Here is a 17,886-nt window from a genome sequence, read left to right on the forward strand (position 1 = left end):
CTTTCTCTTCTTATTCAAACTTTTTTTTTTACCAAAACCACATTTGAATTATTGTTAAATTTGGTCTTTAATGCTCTCTTACATTCAAGACGACATTTATGGCTGCTTCACTGCCCTCTGCTTCACCGCAGGCCTCTCCTTACCTCTCAAAACTGGATTAACAGACTGATTGTACTTTACCCCCGGACCCTCACCCACTCTCTCATCCACACACACACAAGCCACAACTACAAAACAAAAGCATTACGTATGCATCTACACTCACACATCTACCAAACTCTGCTTCACAAAACACCACATCTTTCCAAACACCTCCCCCCATGTTTCTTACATGCACACACAAACACACACAAAAGGCCTCTCCCCTCCTCCTTCGCGGCCCCCCTCCTCAGAAACTAAGGAACGTGGTTCTTGTCTCATTGGATGCCCATTGTTTCAGTTTCACACACACAGACGGGCCGAGCTCAGACAGAGGGTTCATTCAGCGCTGCTACTACAGCTGGCTGACTCAGAAGCTTTCTGAAAAGTAAGAGGGCCTGAAACTGGAATTTGTTCAGCTCAACAAGTGTGTTGCAGCCTACAGAGAAAGTTTGATGTGGGAAGTAAAAAAATTGAAGTCCCAGTTTGATCTGTGTCGCTTTTTGCGTACTTTAAACCACAGCACTCTGATAAGACAGCTCAACTGGTTCGTGTTGCAAGCAGTCATGTGAACATCTTCAATATTTTCAGACTGGGAACAAAAAGTCATTCATCTCACTACAGTTGAGGATGAAAGACAGAAAGCAAACGGCTAGTGCCCCCATACAGCCCTCAGACCAGGGTGCTCACAGTAAGAGAACATGGCTCAAACTTAAAAACCTGGCTTTCATAACTACAGGAAGTAGAAAATAAAGGGCTGGAGTTACAACAGACTTTATTGAGACAAATCAGCACAATTAAAAGTATATTTTAACAGGAAAATATTGACGGTGTGTTTCAATTACTATCTGTACTTTTTGTTATCAGTTGATGTTTTTTTGTAATATCTAAATTCTGAAGGAGCTGCAGTCCCACATTATAGATTCATGGACTCTCTCTTCTTCACTTTTTTCCCTTAAAAATAGAGCATTTTTATTCCTGAAAGTTGTCTATATGATAAATGGATGTATCAGCAATACAGTTAAGATGAGTAAAATGTGAATTTGTTGCATTGCATGACGATTTCAGTCGTGCTCCTGCGCCTGGAACTCTCTATGAAGGAGGGTTTTAATCTTTATTTTAGCCAGGTTGAGTCACACTGAGTTAGAGACTTCTTTAATCAGAGATAAATGGGCAAAAAAGAAAGAAAGTCAATATTAAAATCATTTTAATGGGGGTGCTGTCTTTGATTTTTCTTATTTGCCTTTTCGCCACGATAAAGATTCAACACCCTGCACTCAAGTTATTATGTGAGTCAAGCCCGTTGTGCTTTTATTTTGTATTTTTAGACATAAATGGCAATGCGGCACTGTTATAGTTATAGACAGAAAAATCATGTATTCCAACAAAAACAGACCAAATCTGAATCTAAATGAATAAAATCAGACCACGAGATACTGTCCACATAAGTTAGGAGATGAGCCTGAAATTATTCAGAGAGGTGAAATCTCCGCCTTTAAATGGAGAACTGACATCCTTTCGACATCGACACTGTCGACACTGACATCCAGCGATCCTTTCCTTGCAAATTGCATAATCCAAAATGGTAAAACCCAAGTTTTTCATGGAAGTAAAACAATTAAATCTGTACCGGTAAATTGGGAATCTACAGCTTACTTTAGTTTCCTTTACTTTAGAAAACAGATACAACATTTACACAAGATAGCAGATCTGTCACACACTTGACAGTACAATCATGTCCCCCAGTGAAGCTTCTACAGGCAGATTAAGACGTAACAGCTCGCCAAATCACCTAAAGATTGTCAGAGATAGATAAAGCAAGATAAAATGTACCTTCTGGATTGTGAACTGTTTGTCAGCTGTGCTTAGTCTTCTCAACTGCCTAAAATGGTCCCAACGTGTATCAGACTTCATTTCTTAAATGTATTTTTTGACTTTTTTAGTGTCTGTCCTGCACGACCCTGTACTCCATCTTTACTGTTATAAAGGCACATTTTCTCAATCACTATTAAAAGAAATCTTTAAAAAAAAATACAACAAATCTGTATCTGCACTACAAAGTGCTTCATGATAGCACTGATTAAATGAAATAATTAATAATTTGCTGACACTTCTCATTGCTGGTTATCAGATGCGTGATTTTCACAAACACTTGACTTAAAAATTGATTTGAAAAGGGGGAAACAGAGTCTGTAACACAGTGTCTTTGTTCTGGCTTGGCACGCTGTAAGACTGAATAAGTGTACTAAGGAGATTAATGGTTACACAACGAGTTGACAGAATTCCACCTCTTTCTTCCATAGGAACAAGTTGTTACACATAACTTCTCCCACTGTGGTCGTAGCCTTTTTTCTGCTCACTGTTTCCACAGCATGACTCAGGAGTAAACAGCTGATGACCTGCACTGTAGTAATGTCAGCTTTAGGAAAAATGCAGCATGTGGCAACTTAACAACTCGAGTATCCAAGTAAAATTAACTCTCTTGCTTAAAACAATAAACAATAATTAATAGGATGAGGTTTAGGATCCACCAGTGCACCCACCTCTTCGCCCATCTCTTCATTTAGCGGTGTGGGTACGCAGGATCCCTTCATCTCAGGCGGAGAATACCTGCCTTCCTGTCATTATCCCCCTTTTACTTCCTGCCTGTCTATTTACTCATGTAATCTACCAGGACAAGGAGCTGCCGCGCCTACTTCATCCCTCGCGGGCGTTGCGTGTCTCTTCGAACAGGTCTGAGCTTCTCCCAGGAGTGGGTGTGTCTGGATAACAACACACAGGCCAGGTGGTGATTCATCCTAATGCTTTATTAACACACTCCGGTGTTGTGATACAAACACTGGCAGAATACAGGAGCACAGGAGCACAGGATGATGATGGTGTCGGAGTGTAATAGAAGAAGGGTGACTTGGTTTCTGCCCTTCTCATATTTTCCTGCTTCTCTCTGCAGTATTTTCATTGATTTACTTATAAAATGATCGCTGTTGACGAGGTGAAAGGAAGAATAACCTTCGTTAAACCCTGATTATGAACACGATCTGAGTGACAGAGATCACAGGGCAAATCCTTGATTACTTGACAGCACCCTCTGTTATGACTCAAACACACCATTACCTTGTTTTCACGATGACACAATGGACTGAAGACACTCTAAAATGTGTCGCGTCAGCTCTTGGTATCAGGGTTGTTACTTAACTGTGACTTTTACACAAACCCTCAGGCTGCGGAAGGTTTAGATTACACGTGATAAGATTAATGTCTACAAACGCCTGACGAGGTCAGACCCGTTTGACAGGTTATCATTTCTACAGGTTGGTGTCTATTTTTAAACATCTACAAGTCAAAAGCTATGAAAATCCTATACGGGTGGATCCAAATGTCCAGATTGCAGCCCGAAACGTGCCACTGGGGAACGGAGAGAAGTTCAGCTTTCCGTGAGGACGTTTACATCATCGTTCTGAGAGTTCAGAGGGGTAAATTACACCATTACAGAAGGAGTGTTCCTGAGAAATATCAGGTTGCTGCACCCAAACAATGATAACAACAGGTTATTGTTTGGAAGTGAAGCTATTCGGTCATTTCCCACCTTTGTGTTGTGTCTTTGTGTGTGGGAAACCTGTCAGACGTTCACAAATCTAAGATTAAGTTTATGATTAAACAGAGGCTCCACATTCACTTCCTGGAGATATGTTCACCGTTATGTAATTGGATTCCTTGTAAAATATTGGGTCGATTTTAAAAATACAAGCCTGGTCAAATTGTAATACTTTAAAAACTGCATTAATATTTATTTATTAGTCAAGACTACGTAGGAAAGGTAGATACGCATATATATCCAATAAAAAAGTGTTGTATCCCATCAAAAGTCAGTAGTACTGTTGTTTTAGTTGGGCAAAGGTGCTTAATATTGGGTGCTTTCTGTCAAAAACGAGCGTAATTAGAATTCAATCTTTGCTCTACATTCGCTGTTATTGCATAGCATACAGTATAGACAGAGATCATATGGGGAAAGAAAGATACAGTAGCTTCATAATAAGTGTTTCCATGCCTTGTTAGAGTGAGAGTTCGGTCTGCAGTATTTACCCATCATTTCACTTTCAGTAGAGTTTAACTGGTTAAAAAAAAACATCACAGTCCGAGAACTGGCCGTAAAAAAACACAAAACGCTTCAGGGCTGAATAACATGCAAAAATAAAATCGGATTGCAACAGTTCTGACAAATATTGGGATATGAGTCCTAATTTTAGCAGGAATGGTAATATTTAATTTAATTTTTTCCTGAAAATATTCATAAAGGATGATGATGTTGTGATTTTTGATGGGTCTTTTCCAAACAAGCATGTTTCCTCACACTTAAAGATTATGATTTGTGGGCTGGCGGCGTTTCTGTGGCACCACAATGCTTCAATTCAAATGATGGGTAGTGATGAATTACCATTATCAAAGAATAGCACTGCCTGCAGTTTGGATGTCGCACTTCGATAATATTTGGATTAATCTGTTCAGGTCTACGTAATATCATTCCTATAGGCCATATTTAAGTCCTAAGCTGTGATCAGTGTGCAACAATCACAGTCCACACTTTTTATCCAACGGGAGCATGGACTCTGACAGTTGCTTTAAACCAGATTTATTGTCCTCTGTTGCTGCAGGGACGTTTGTGTCATTTCCATCGTTGTTGGACCACTTTTTGTTTAGAGTTGGTCCATTTCTGAGCTATAAAAAAAACACTCTTCTCCCAGACTCACCTGCAGTCTATCCTCCATATGCTGTCTTCGCCTTTTGCTCTGTCGATTTAACCCTGCTCTTCTCTCAGGCCTTCGCAGCCTTTACTGAATGTCCATCCTGACCCTCTTCTCCAAATCTTTTTCCTCTCTCTGTCTCTGATCATACCTGCTCTTCCCTCCTCCCCCCTCAGCCTGCCAGCAGAATCCTGTTGACAGCATTTAGGGCAATAAAATAAAAAACACGAGGCGGACAGCGGCTGCACTCCCACACTCTGGCGGTGCGGGGGTTAAGATATCTACTCTATGTTATTACAGGTACGTGAAATCCTGGAACACACCTCAGATGGGATTGTGGGATGCAGATCTCTTCTGAGCGGTAAGCTCAGACTCATATGGGAACAGAAAAGGTTAAAGGATGTCTTGTGTTCACAGCGGTGACATCTGTAACATTTACTCTTTGTAAATATGTATCTACTTTAATATATAAATCATGAGGTTGGTCAATGTTTAATTTTCATCTTATTATATCTAAATCATACTAATCATATCTCATTTCGGGTGATGGAAAATGAGGGCTGCCTCTGTTGACCGACGGGACACATGACAACATTCTTGCCATGCTAACAATTAGCTGGTAACAAACTGACCCCAGGGGCTTATCATTTATTGGCCAAGACTGCTCCTACGGGGGAAACGGCAGGCTCTGCTCCATTACACACTCATGTTCAGCCTGGATTACAGCCCGGGCATGCTCAGATGGTGTCAACACAACCTTATCACTGGATGCCGAGGCTACAAATACTATACATACTTCGCTGAGAGGAGTGTGTTTGCAGACTAGGGTTCACTTCTCTTCACCTTCCTATTTCCTTCAGAAGAATTGATATTCTTGGATTAAATTAGGTCAGCCAAGACAACACAAGATGAGATAATCACAGCTATGCTGGTATATATAGCCTACAAACTTTTCTCTCTGTGACAGAACATATGCATAAAAAGACGCTCAATTTCTAATATTAAAATTCCCAGCAAAGTTCACTTGGTTACGGTTAAAAGACCTGCATATAAAGGTCTTATAAAGTACTTTCTAATCTACAAATTTCTCAAAACAAGCCAACTCTCCCGAATTTACCAGGAGACTTCTTTGCACGCTCCCAGTTTCCTCTCGAGGTCACAATTCCCCCGCACATCTCCTGATTTATGACGATTTTTCACACTTTTTCACCATTTAGTTATCATAACCTGGTTTTGGCACTGTGCAGCGTGGAGTCTGGTCTTCCTCAATGACCGAGAGAGCGACAGAGAAATGGAGAGGAGGAAGAGTATCTAAACAAACTTCAAACGACCTGGAGAGAAGTATTTATATTTTCTTACATAAAGTTTTAAATGAAAGGGTCAGTAAAATCTGCCACAGCAATTATTCTGGTTATCACGCAGGTCGCATCACGTCAATCCCCATCAAGATGCTGACAAACAGGGCAGTGGCATGCACAGACAGGGCAAAAATGAATGAGTGAATGTATGAATGAATTAATAAAATGTGATGACTATGACTTCATTTGCCACCGATTTGCAATTTACACTATGGCAAATTATTCTGCCTTGTTTTCTGAGAATTAAAAGTAAGTAAAGGGAGGCACTGTTCTAACAAAGCTGACCAAATGAGAGTTGTTTTGACAATGCACAAAATCTGTTGGATTTTTATGTTGTGGTCGTAACTTCGATACATCTCTGAAGTCACAAATCAAATGAACTGACGTCACGGACCACAAATAAAACTTGGCACATCTCAGTATTAATTCCCCTTCCAGCTCCTACAAAGGTGAAATTTTCCTTCTCTGTTTCATTTCATCCTGAGTAACTATGGCGAGTGCTATCAAAAAGAGAGGAATGTAAAGTATGTGTGGTCAGCACGGCTCTGAGAAACAGCTCCCTCGCTAAGACAGCAGAGCTGGTGTGGGACCGGCGAGCGTGGCATTTACTGAGAGCGAATGTAGGACATGAGTTCTGAGAGGAAGGCAGACAGAGCCGCAGAGTCAAGCAGTCCCTCTTGACATTCGAACATCTCACAGGAAATGTTGATGCACCGGTGGGAGTGAAAAGTTCCACCTATGAAACAAGTTTCAGGCATTTTCAGTGTGGCGGATGACGGATGAAGTTAGGCAACATAGTGAACAATTCTATCCTGGTATGTAAATGTACCAAGAATCTTTTTGGTCAAAGTGCAAATCAGAAATGCTGCGCGTAGACACAAAAAAAACAAGGGTCGATTGTATTTAACCTCCTGACTCGCAACTGTGACCCTCTGACACGTGACCTTTGACCCTGTGACCGTGTCGGCCCCTTGGCCCTCGATTCTTAACGGCCGCCCGCTGAACCACGACACAAAACAATGCAGTGACAATGACGTAAGTGCCTCCGTGCATGTGTTTGTGTGTGCGTGTGTGTGTGTGTGCAGCAGTCAACAGACTGGTTAGTTAAAGTGCGGAGGGAGTTGTGTGGGGAGGCACAGAAAGAGGGAGGGAGGAGGGTGAGACAACAGGAGATAGACTGATGGCAAAGAGGAGGGACTCTTGAAACGAGCGCTGAATAGTTTTTCATTTAAACCCAGCTCTCCTCGGCTCACGCAGACAACCCACCTCTCAATGGACCCGTGCATGTAAAGAGCCTTTCTAAAGTCTACCCCCCTTTCTTTAAGATAGACATCAAATAAATGCTGTAAATAAGCATACCTTTGCTATTGTGGCTGTGTTTGACACTTTGAATAAACTGTTCACTCCGCTATCTGAGTCAGTGGCGTCAAGGATTCTTCGACATGCAGCTGGTGGGACCCGGGGATTTAAACCAGTGACCTTCCGGTTACTGGACGACCCGCTCTACCACCTGAGCTTCAGCCGCCATGTAGCTGAGAAGATTCCACTCTCAAGCTGTACAGTGTGGAGCTATCGCAATGAGTTTGGATATCTTAGCATAGCATAATGACTGGAATGAGTTCACAGACTGTCGCCTGCCCTGTGACTGAATGATTGGGCATGCATTGATCTGTCTACGACAGAAAGTGAGTGAGTGAGTGAGTGAGTGAGTGAGTGAGTGAGCGAGAGGCTGACTATAATTTATGAGCTCATGATAGAAGTCTGCAGCAAACATAACAGTCATAATCCAAACATTAGGGGGACAAAGTGGAGCACGCCGGCATCAAGCATACTGTGGCCGTGTATGCATACATTGTGCGTGTGCATGCCATAAATTTTGAACTATGCGTGAAGGACTGTTCGCTCTATTGTGTCAGACGCCGCCATGTTTTATTGCCTATTATCCTGTCTGCTCTGCACTCAGTGTCTGGTACCTTTTTATTGATTAATGGGGTATGATGTCATTAACTGTTAACAGCGTTTGAGTTATCGCCTGCTATCAGCGTGTGTGCGTGGGTCAAGGTGTCTGCAGTGGATATATCTTTGTTATCAGCAAAGTTTTTACGAGCGCTTTAACAATCTCGTGGGTGACTGGGTCAAAGTGATGTATAGACGATGTACAGAGTGAGACTTTACTGCCAACGGTGTTGTTACACTCCCGCTCTCACGGGCCACCTCATCCCTTCCTTTGAGGTACTACTCCTAAATATCGGCTATTGCACTATAGTTAATCAAAGTGCGGCGCTGTGATGGACAGAGTTAACCAAAGGGAAGATGTAACTGCAGGGAAGATGTAACTGTGTGTGAAGAGTCAACAGCGGTAAGACCCTCACCACCACTTCTCACACTCTGGTGAGATATAACGTCTGAATGAGTCACTTGGCCTTTAAGTGTGTGTTTTAAATGTACAGTTACTACTTTAAATGTATTTTAATAGTAAAAGTACCGTAAAAAGTACTGCAACAAGTGGAAGCAGGGGGAAGCTTTGGCTCTGTCCCACATCAAAAACATTCCCTACCAGCTTCTATAAAGCCAACAAAATAATAATTTGTTCAGTTGCTACCAAAATCTACATGTAAATTGACAAGTCGCAGTTTGACGGGGGGGTCACGCTCTGCTCTGCTTCTCTTAAGGTGCTATGCGTTGCTTCTCCACACAGGGAGAGAGCCGACGGTCATCTACTGCAGGTAACACACTGACCACGTATAAGTACCTCACACAACCCCACAACGAATGATCCAAACTATGACCTTAACAAGCCATGCAGGGAAGATGCGTCACAATGCTGAAGTTATGCTGCTCGCCACCTGCACGCCCGCACTGTTATGTCTACTTGATTAACACCTGTGTCACGTTGCTCCGGCAGCATTGAGAAATATTTGTCAGAAACCTTGACAGGCAGCTGGAGGGCAAACCCACTCCTTTGTTCTACATGCACCCAAAACCCGCACCCATACCACACACGGGGCATGAATCATTGGTCAAATTATCTGCCATCTAGAGTAATGTTCGCCTCCAGCACAATTGAGACAAAGTGCCGTGATGCAAGCTCTCCGATTTCACTTTAAGCGTTGATCCGACGATAGCCCAATCGAGCATCGACAAGCTCCAACTCGTCTCATCCGCTCTCTTGCTGAGAGCATATCATGCTGCCTCTGAAAAGTTTAAAAAGTGCAAAGTCATTAACCAGCCGAGCGTAGTTCAACAGGACAGTGTGGAGCTACAGGACATGATCACTTTGACCAGACTGAGTTACAGTTTACCTGCAGACCCTATGTCAGAATCTAATCAAACAAAAAAACCTTTCTTAATTTCTTCACAATCAAAACATATCCCCCTCCGTCACTTTCCAGACATGACAACACTGACAGCCAGATTAGAAAAAAATCAACTGAAAACATAAAGGGAACACAGACAAGTCATTCGAGTCATCATGTCTCAAGTCTATACCTTTCAAGTCAATGTTGAGTCTCAAGTCTTTTATTTTCTGTCGAGTAAAGCTGCAAGTCATCAATACAGTGACCTAAGCCTGCATCTCTGCAAAATGCTAATATTTTGATGTTCACAATCATAATGTTCACAATCTTAGCTCATTGTGTTAGCATGCTAACATATGACAACAAGAAGTCCTGATTTTCAGCTATTTGATCATAAGGTATCAGACAAAAGACCATCCCATTAAACCATGCATGGCTGAAAAGGCTCAGAAACCCGTGGCTAAGATCACACATCCGCCTCAATCCGAGCAGAGAAACACCATGTTAGTGTTTGAATACTGAAGCAATTCATTTCAGATCAGATCACCCACCTGTCCAACGGCTAAAGGGAGGCACTGTTCTAACAAATCTGACCAAGTTTAACTGCATTTCACCGTGAGGTTAAGCAAACTTGGACAGTGGGGAGGTCACAATAGATGTACTAAAGACAGCAACACAATCTAATGCAACCTTCTAATAAATATGTATTTCTGACAGAGACTGGTGTTGGATTAGCTCTATTGAGGTAACTTTTTCGCAGCTGGAATTTGTTGTGCAGTTGTAGATACAGGAATATATTGTATCAAAATCTGTTCCTATTTTTTTGTTCACAACCTATAGTAGTAGTTGTGTTCAAAGGGACAACTTTCCTTCGCCCAAGATTTAAGGAAAAAAAGTGGGAGTGTTTGAACAAACCATGGAAACTATAACAATGAAAGGGGATTCTGTAAGTGTGTGTTGCATGTGTGTGTGCGTGTGTGTGTGTGTGTGTGTGTGTGTGTGTGTGTGTGTGTGTGTGTGTGTGTGTGTGTGTGTGTGCATGTGCATGTGCGTGTGTTTTCTCTAAACAACAAGCGGGGACTTCAGTGTACAGCATGTGAATCTGTGTGTGTGCAGAAGTAGAGCAGAGGGCAAGTTTCGGATCTCAGCCAACCACCTTGTCTTGGCACCAGATCTTCTTTTGTTGTGGTTCCTGTCAGAAACAAAAGGTCCATATTCCATCTCTTCAACGGGGCCTTAAACCGCCGGCCCACTCTGGATTTTACCGGCTTTGATCTAACATCCAAGACCCGACAGGCCCAGTCGGGGCACGCTGACTGGCTATGTGTCTGCCTTCGCACCAAGAATTTCCTCTGAAAATGCACTAGAAACTGCTGTAATTTCACCGAGCTGCAAACAAAACTGTTTTGACCTGACCTTGGAGCCGAGCCTGGAGTGGGAGCCAATGTTGATTCCAAATGCAGGTTTGCTTCCAGGAAGGGTGGAGCGTGCTGCTAAAATCTTCCAAGTAGCCACCAAAATTGCTATCCAGGGGTGACGGCAAGTATTAAGTATTTCCCCGCATTCACCATTAAATATAAGGCACGGATTACTTCACTGCTTTTCTGGTAAGTGTGTATGGTAATTACTGTATATTCAAGGTCAGGACTATTCAACTTAAGAGCTGTGATTACTGTTGTCCTCCGACCAGAAAGAACCCGACCTCACTGACAACAAGGATCGGCCCTGCTGCTCAAGTGTCTACATATACAGTACATGTAGGTGTGTGATTACCAGAATGGGGAATTAACTGATTTGTGTTCATGTCTATCTAGCAAGTAACTAATTATGATCAAATCTGTCATCATCAATGCACTACAGCGTTTTCTGAGGTCTGTGGAAGACTTAGCTGGAGGTATCTGGCCCAGGGTTTGAGGGACCTCAACCGAGAAAATATTGGGTTTTCTTTTATCTTTAAATGTCACATCATTTTGGATCATTATTATTTCTGTGTACAAAAAAAATGAAAATGTTCATCCATGATCCTCCCTTTCAGACTGTATACAGTCTCAACAACCATCACAAATAAGGTACGCCAGCCTGTCCTGAGAGGCAAAACCCGGGGCAATAAAAGTCTGCAAAGCAATCAGCCTGCTGCTAAGATTCAAGATTCAGGATGTTTATTCATTCTGGTTTTACAAGAGCAGATGTGTGAAATTCTTTGGCTGAGTTAAAATAGTCAAAAGAAGTCAATGTGAAGAAAGAAAGCAAGAAAGGGATCATAATAAAGGGCATGGAATGAGAACCGGTGAGTGTATTTATCCTTCACGATGGTATCACAACACACAACAACAGCGGATGACAATACACAGATGTAGATCTGATGTTGTGATAGTTCAAACTCTAACACCAGCGGACAGGCACCTTCTGTTCTGGGACCCCAAAAAAAAGCTGTTGCTGCGATTAACCCATCACATGTATGATGTGCACAAACAACAAGTACAGTCATTTCAAATATAAAAAGCGGGATAAATCCTGGAGGTTTAACAAAGTCCATATTTGAATAAAAACACACACAAGTACGGAGTTTTAATTTTAGATAAGCTCTCACATTCAGGCCCCCTTAATTAATCCGGGGCCAAGGCCAACAATCTATTTTGGGACATTATTGTTGTATATTTTCCACTTCGGAGCCAAGCAGCAAGACCTGGGACCAACTCATTATTCATAAACTGTAATTACATTTCCCTCAAGACAGCATTTGCGTAATAACCTGAGTCATTTCCAGCAGAGGTGGGTTATCTGCAGGAGTGTGTTTTAAAAAAATGAACAATGCTTTTCATAAATGGTGAGCTGCAGCCCTCACAAGCCTTACACTCAGGCCTTCTGAGTCACAGCGGCAGCACGGGCATTATAAAGGCTTGTCATTAACGCAAAAAAAAAAAGTAAGCAGGAGTTACTGACTGAACTGCCTGTAGGTCAGTCGGGACTGACTCGCCGCTGGTTCAGCAGACTAGCTGGCTGGTCGACTGGCTTGGTAGGCTGGATGGCTGGCTCGCCTGTTTCTCCTGCTCTATTGTGGAAGCAGGTCGAGCGCATTGTCTTTGGACAAAGAGGCCATGCACGACCCACAACAAAAAGTGACATCAGCGCAGAGGAAAAAAACAAAAACACTGCAGGGGAGCGAGGGAGCAGAGGAGGAGGGGAGGAAAGCTCCCAGGACATTTCACTCAGAAGTGCGAGGAGGCAGATATTCAGCTCGTTCGAGCCCGAAGCATTATGGGAACGAACTGGTGACACGGGAGACGTTTTACAGCTGAAGCTCTTTATAAATAAAGTGAATGTCTAAAACTCCCGTGTATTTATAGGGCGTATTCCAAGAGGGGATTATTTTCATCATCGGTTAATCTAAAAGGATAATTTTACTCAAAAATTCAGAAAGTTCACCAGTCTTTCCCTCCGAGCGTTAGCAGATAATGACAGAATTTTTCATTTTAGGGCGAACTTCTCCTTTAATATGATAAATCGATTAATTGTTTAGTCTTTAAAGTTCAAAGTAAAAAAACTGCGAGAGAAGGTCATCACCACAAACCCCTTCAAACTGCTTCTTTTGTCAGACTAGGACTCTTCATCCACTATCATAAAGGATCAAGAAAGCAGTAAATCCTTTCTCACATTTAAGAAGCTGGAACCAACAAACATTTCACCCTTGCCCTTATTCCCAGTTGCTTGATCATCAAGCGACTCTTAATGCTCAAAGAACTTGTTTTCTAGGCGCAAAGTGTTTGTAACAAGAGCCACTTTGCACCGGCGCCAAATTAAAATATTCACGCCTCTCGATGGATTCCAGTGCACCGCTTGCCTTCCTTCGAAGAAATTCAGACTGCAAGCGCTCCCTCACGCTTGTGAAGCATCAAGTTTCCTCACATCATAAACAAACAAATTAAAAAATTAAATCCACCTCAGCTTTTCAAACACTATTCTCTAACACGCTAATACAGGCTTAAGTGATGCTCAGCCAGGAGGCAATCATTCAATACATGACACACAATCTGCTTGAAAAACAGCAAACCTCCACCTCCAGATAACAGAGAGAGGAGAGAGGCCTGCTGACAAGGATTGGCCATTTCTGCTTAATCTCGGAAGGAATTTTTTCCAGCAACCCCAGAAGTCCTCAGATGCGATTAGGAGAAGAGAAAGGAAAAGACAGACCAAGACAGGAGGCAGAGAGAGAGAGAGAGAGAGAGAGAGAGAGAGAGAGAGAGAGAGAGAAAGTGAGGAGGAAGTCAGAGACCGAAACAGAGGGAGGAGCAGATGAGACGGAGAGCCACCCCACCTTGATTCCAGTGAAAGCAGGTTAACAAGAGCAAACAAGCTGCCCAGAAATTAGCGTTGATGGCAGTTGAGTGCGGTTGGTCTTATTTGCCTGTGTGTGTGTGTGTGTGTATCTGCGACTGCGAAGCTCGCGCAGCACGACGACGCCTATTGTCCTACGGCAGACAACAGGGCCGAGGCTCGTGGCCCCGACGTGATGCTGCACTTCACCGACCCTCGCGGCTGTAATGTGAACCCGCACAAATTGCTTGTCCACGGGCAGCGTGAGAATCCAGACACGGAAAAAAAAAAAAAAAAGACATTAAGCACCTTAACTCGATCCTTACTGACACACATCTTGATCAGACTTACTCTCTTCTTCGTTTGCGTGAACAAATGATGCGGCTCTCGACAGAACATCCAGTGGTGTCTCCATGCTTGGACGCCTGTGGGACAGAGGGGAGGGCACGGTGCTGAGAAGGTTGAGGTGAAATGAGAAACTGTTGCATCACTTTATATGAAGGCAGGAAAATGTGACATGCAGAAGAAGGAGAGTTGACTATTGAGTGTATGTTTATACATGGCGGGACCTGCCACCTTTCGTAAGTTATGGAAAAGATACATAATGTTTGAGTTTGTGTTATTACCTCGCTAATGTTGTAAATATCAGAAATCTGAATTTTGAATTTTTACTCCACAACTACACAATGCACCTTTAAGAACTGTTTCAACAGTCTGTTACTACAATGACAAATAAAACCACAAAAGAATAATTTTGAATTCACGAGTTTTGGTACTTTTCCTGCAGTGTAGTTATACCATGAACTGGGCTGGATGACATGGCCTTAAAATATTATAACAGTATTTTTATGCTATATTCACGACATGAACTCAAACATCACAACGTTTTTGACTGAGGGTGAGAAAAACAGAGTAGCTCAGGATATGATGCGATTCAAGGCGTACTGCCCAAGATAATGACAGTATCACGATACAGCATCTCTGCAGTAATCGAGGCAGCGCTAGATAATCATCACAGAATCTGTCAAAAGGTGTCCGCTCCCCCAGATTTTGACATGTGCTGAGCTGAAACGATGTTTAAAAAAGGGTTAGGGAGTTAAACTGTCCGGGGGAATCCGTGTCGAGCGCCTGCACGTTTTAATGTAAACAGCAGTGTTTGGCATCAGTATATCGATCATCGTATTGTAAGAGAAAACTGTACGATACATACTGATATTTTGGTTCCAGTTCCTCTAATGTAAGTATCTGCTGCTTTTCATTGTCATATATGAGAGTAAATTAAAAATGACCTGATAAAGCAAAGAATTCGTCAGGAGTTCCGAATGGGGCTGCAAGTTATGGTAAATAAGGGAAATGTGTACTGCGATTATTTTGACAGATATTATAATTGAGATATGATTCATAATTAAAGGGAATAAGGCTGGGTTATATGGCCTTAAAGTGATAGATATCGATATATATATATATCTCAAAGAATATATACATGTGACAATATATCCAAAAAAAAAAAAAATCAAAAATTTTTTAAAGGTGCACCCTGTAGTTTTGGGGGAAGAAATTTTAATCAATTGTAATTTCTGCCTAAACAAACTAACCTTCTTTGATTTCTAAATAAACAAACTGAACTCAAAGGGCAACACAATTTCATCCTCTTTTACTTTGTTTATATGTGGCGGACCCTGCCACCTTTCTAGCTTTAAACAGTGTTCTGGGGACCTTATTAAACAGCTTGTTTAATCAGTTATGGTGACATTTTTCTAATTATCATTATTCACTCATTATTATTGTAAATGTAAAGATTCTGGGCTTGAATTTTTTTATCTCCCGAAACTACATAGTGCCCCTTTAACAAAATGGGATATCTGATAACCAATCAGCAGTCATGTGGATATAATGACTTCGTAGGTAAGGGCAGGCACTAAAACAAGTCGGGTGAGTTCACTAAATTAGATAACTTTACTGTATATCATATCAAGATATAACAATATCCAAAATACAAGAGGCTATATATTATCTCATGTCACGATTTATTCACAACATGCTGCCCAGCACTGATTATGATTATGTTTAAATGCATGTATTATTACATATAATGCACATCAGTATTGATTCTTAATTTCTTTGCTCTTGCATACAGCTTTGTACGGTGTGGACCATTCTGGATCCAACTTACTGAGCTTACCGGACTGTTCCATTTGTTTTAATACCTGCCCTTACCTAGTTACCTATTATATTCACATTACTGTTGATTATTTAACATCTCATTGTGTTAAAGGGGCACTGTGTAGTTTTGGAGAAGAAATTCAGGCTCAGAATTGATTACATTTCCAATAATAATGAGGTAATAGTAAAAAATAATAATAAAATCTCCATAACTGAACAAACAAGCTATTCTCAGAGGAAAATAATTGTCCTCAGATCACTGTTTGAAGCTAGAAAGGTGGCTGGGTCCGCCACATATAAACACAGTACAACAGTATGAACAGTGGTGTCCTTTCAGGTCAGTTTGTTTATTTAGATTATTAAGTCATAAAAACAAATGAAAGAAATGAGTCAATGAACATCTTTCTCTTCTGATTTACTTTCACAGTGCACCTTCAAGTGTTGCAGGACTTTTACTTGTATTGTAGCATTTGCTTCACTGTTACTATCCTGTAATTTGTTCTATTATCTCTGACCTTCCTGCACATGTTTGAGCATTTTTATTTATTCCTTTGGTTGCCCTACATTGTTTCAGGATCCTTCAGCCTATCTCCGCTATGAGAGGTATTTGTGGATAAGAAGAAAAAAATAAAACTCTCCAGCGCGCTTCTCTCCCCGCTTTCTGCATTCCTCGAATACCTTTGCCCCGTTTCTCCAGGAAAACAGCGTTTCGAGCGAGATCATTAAAGACTACAGCTTCAGACTGACCTGGAGTAAACACTTCAGCCTTCACAGTGCCGTAGTTCCGCCAACATGCACCGTCTCCGTGCCGCGGCGCGCGTAAATACACTTTTTAACGATCCACTCGCGCAAAACTGAAACCAACTCTATCCGCAGCAAGTGCGTCCGCTTTTATTCCCACCAGCCTTTTCTTTTTTTTCTCCTTTTTTTCTTTTTTTCTTTACACCAGCGCTTCCTTGTCGGGCTCGCTAAAATAAAAGGCAAGTCACAGCTGTGAGTTGTAGTTAAAGATCGCGAATTGATTGACTACATGTCTCCAAATCCCCGGGAGGAGAAAGCATATGGCTAAAGAGGGTTTCTTGACGTGGGAAAGTTTGGGAACCCGCCAGCAGCTCCGCTTCACATCGTGAATGAAATTTCCCCCCTCCGTGTAAGCGAGCGGGTCTGATCTCTCAGCCCTGTCTGCTATCCAAAAGTGTTCCTTTACGCGCTGGTAACTTCACTTAAAACGGACTGATTTTGCGCCACAGGACTGAACGAAGAACAAAACAAACAAAAACACGAGCTCACTCTCATCCTCCGAACCCGAAACAATGTCAGTGAGACAAAACTTCATGTTCAGCAGCACATACCTCCTTCAAGCGCCACTTTGGTATCGTCCAGTCTGATAGAGTCCACACAGGAACAAACAAAAATGAAAAACAAAAATATATCCCACAGAGAGAGTCACAGCAGAACAGCCACGGATGAGTTTGACGCTCCTGGTGCGAGGGGGGGAGACAATAGCAGCAGAAGCTGTCGGGACTAACTTGGTTGTAGGCTAAACGAGGAGGAGGAGGAGGAGGAGGGGGAGGGAGGGAAGGAGGGAGGGAGGAGGGCAGGAATGCCTGGAATGATGGAATTCAGTTCCTAGCAGGTGGTGAAAGTGAAGCGCGCTGATTGGAGCAGGGCCGGAGGGATGACATCAGCATATATTATGATAATGAGCGCATTGCATAACATCCTCTGGAGGTGAGGCTGCTGCTGTCACTGTGGTTATTACTGAGGCAGGCTGACGCGCTGAAACATTCAGGAGGTGTTCAAAGACAGCCGAATACCTTTACTACTACCACTACTACTACTACTTCAGAAGTGCCTTTGAGCAAGTCCTCACAA

The 17,886-nt window shown here is 42.2% G+C and overlaps 1 protein-coding gene across 1 annotated transcript in view; it reads right to left on the reverse strand.

Moving 5' to 3' along the window:
• Positions 1–17,520, reverse strand: part of vgll4b (vestigial-like family member 4b) — a 43,185-nt gene extending 25,665 nt beyond the window's left edge. Inside the window, exons 1-2 of the mRNA XM_030421609.1 lie at positions 17,364–17,520; positions 14,200–14,273 (exon numbers count right to left, since the gene is read on the reverse strand). Of these exons, the coding sequence (XP_030277469.1) occupies positions 14,200–14,263 (64 nt within the window). The 5' untranslated portion in view covers positions 14,264–14,273; positions 17,364–17,520. The remainder of the gene's footprint in view (positions 1–14,199; positions 14,274–17,363) is intronic.
• Positions 17,521–17,886: the final 366 nt, after the last annotated feature.

Source organism: Sparus aurata, chromosome 6 (assembly GCF_900880675.1).
Source record: "Sparus aurata chromosome 6, fSpaAur1.1, whole genome shotgun sequence".
NCBI lineage: Eukaryota > Metazoa > Chordata > Actinopteri > Spariformes > Sparidae > Sparus > Sparus aurata.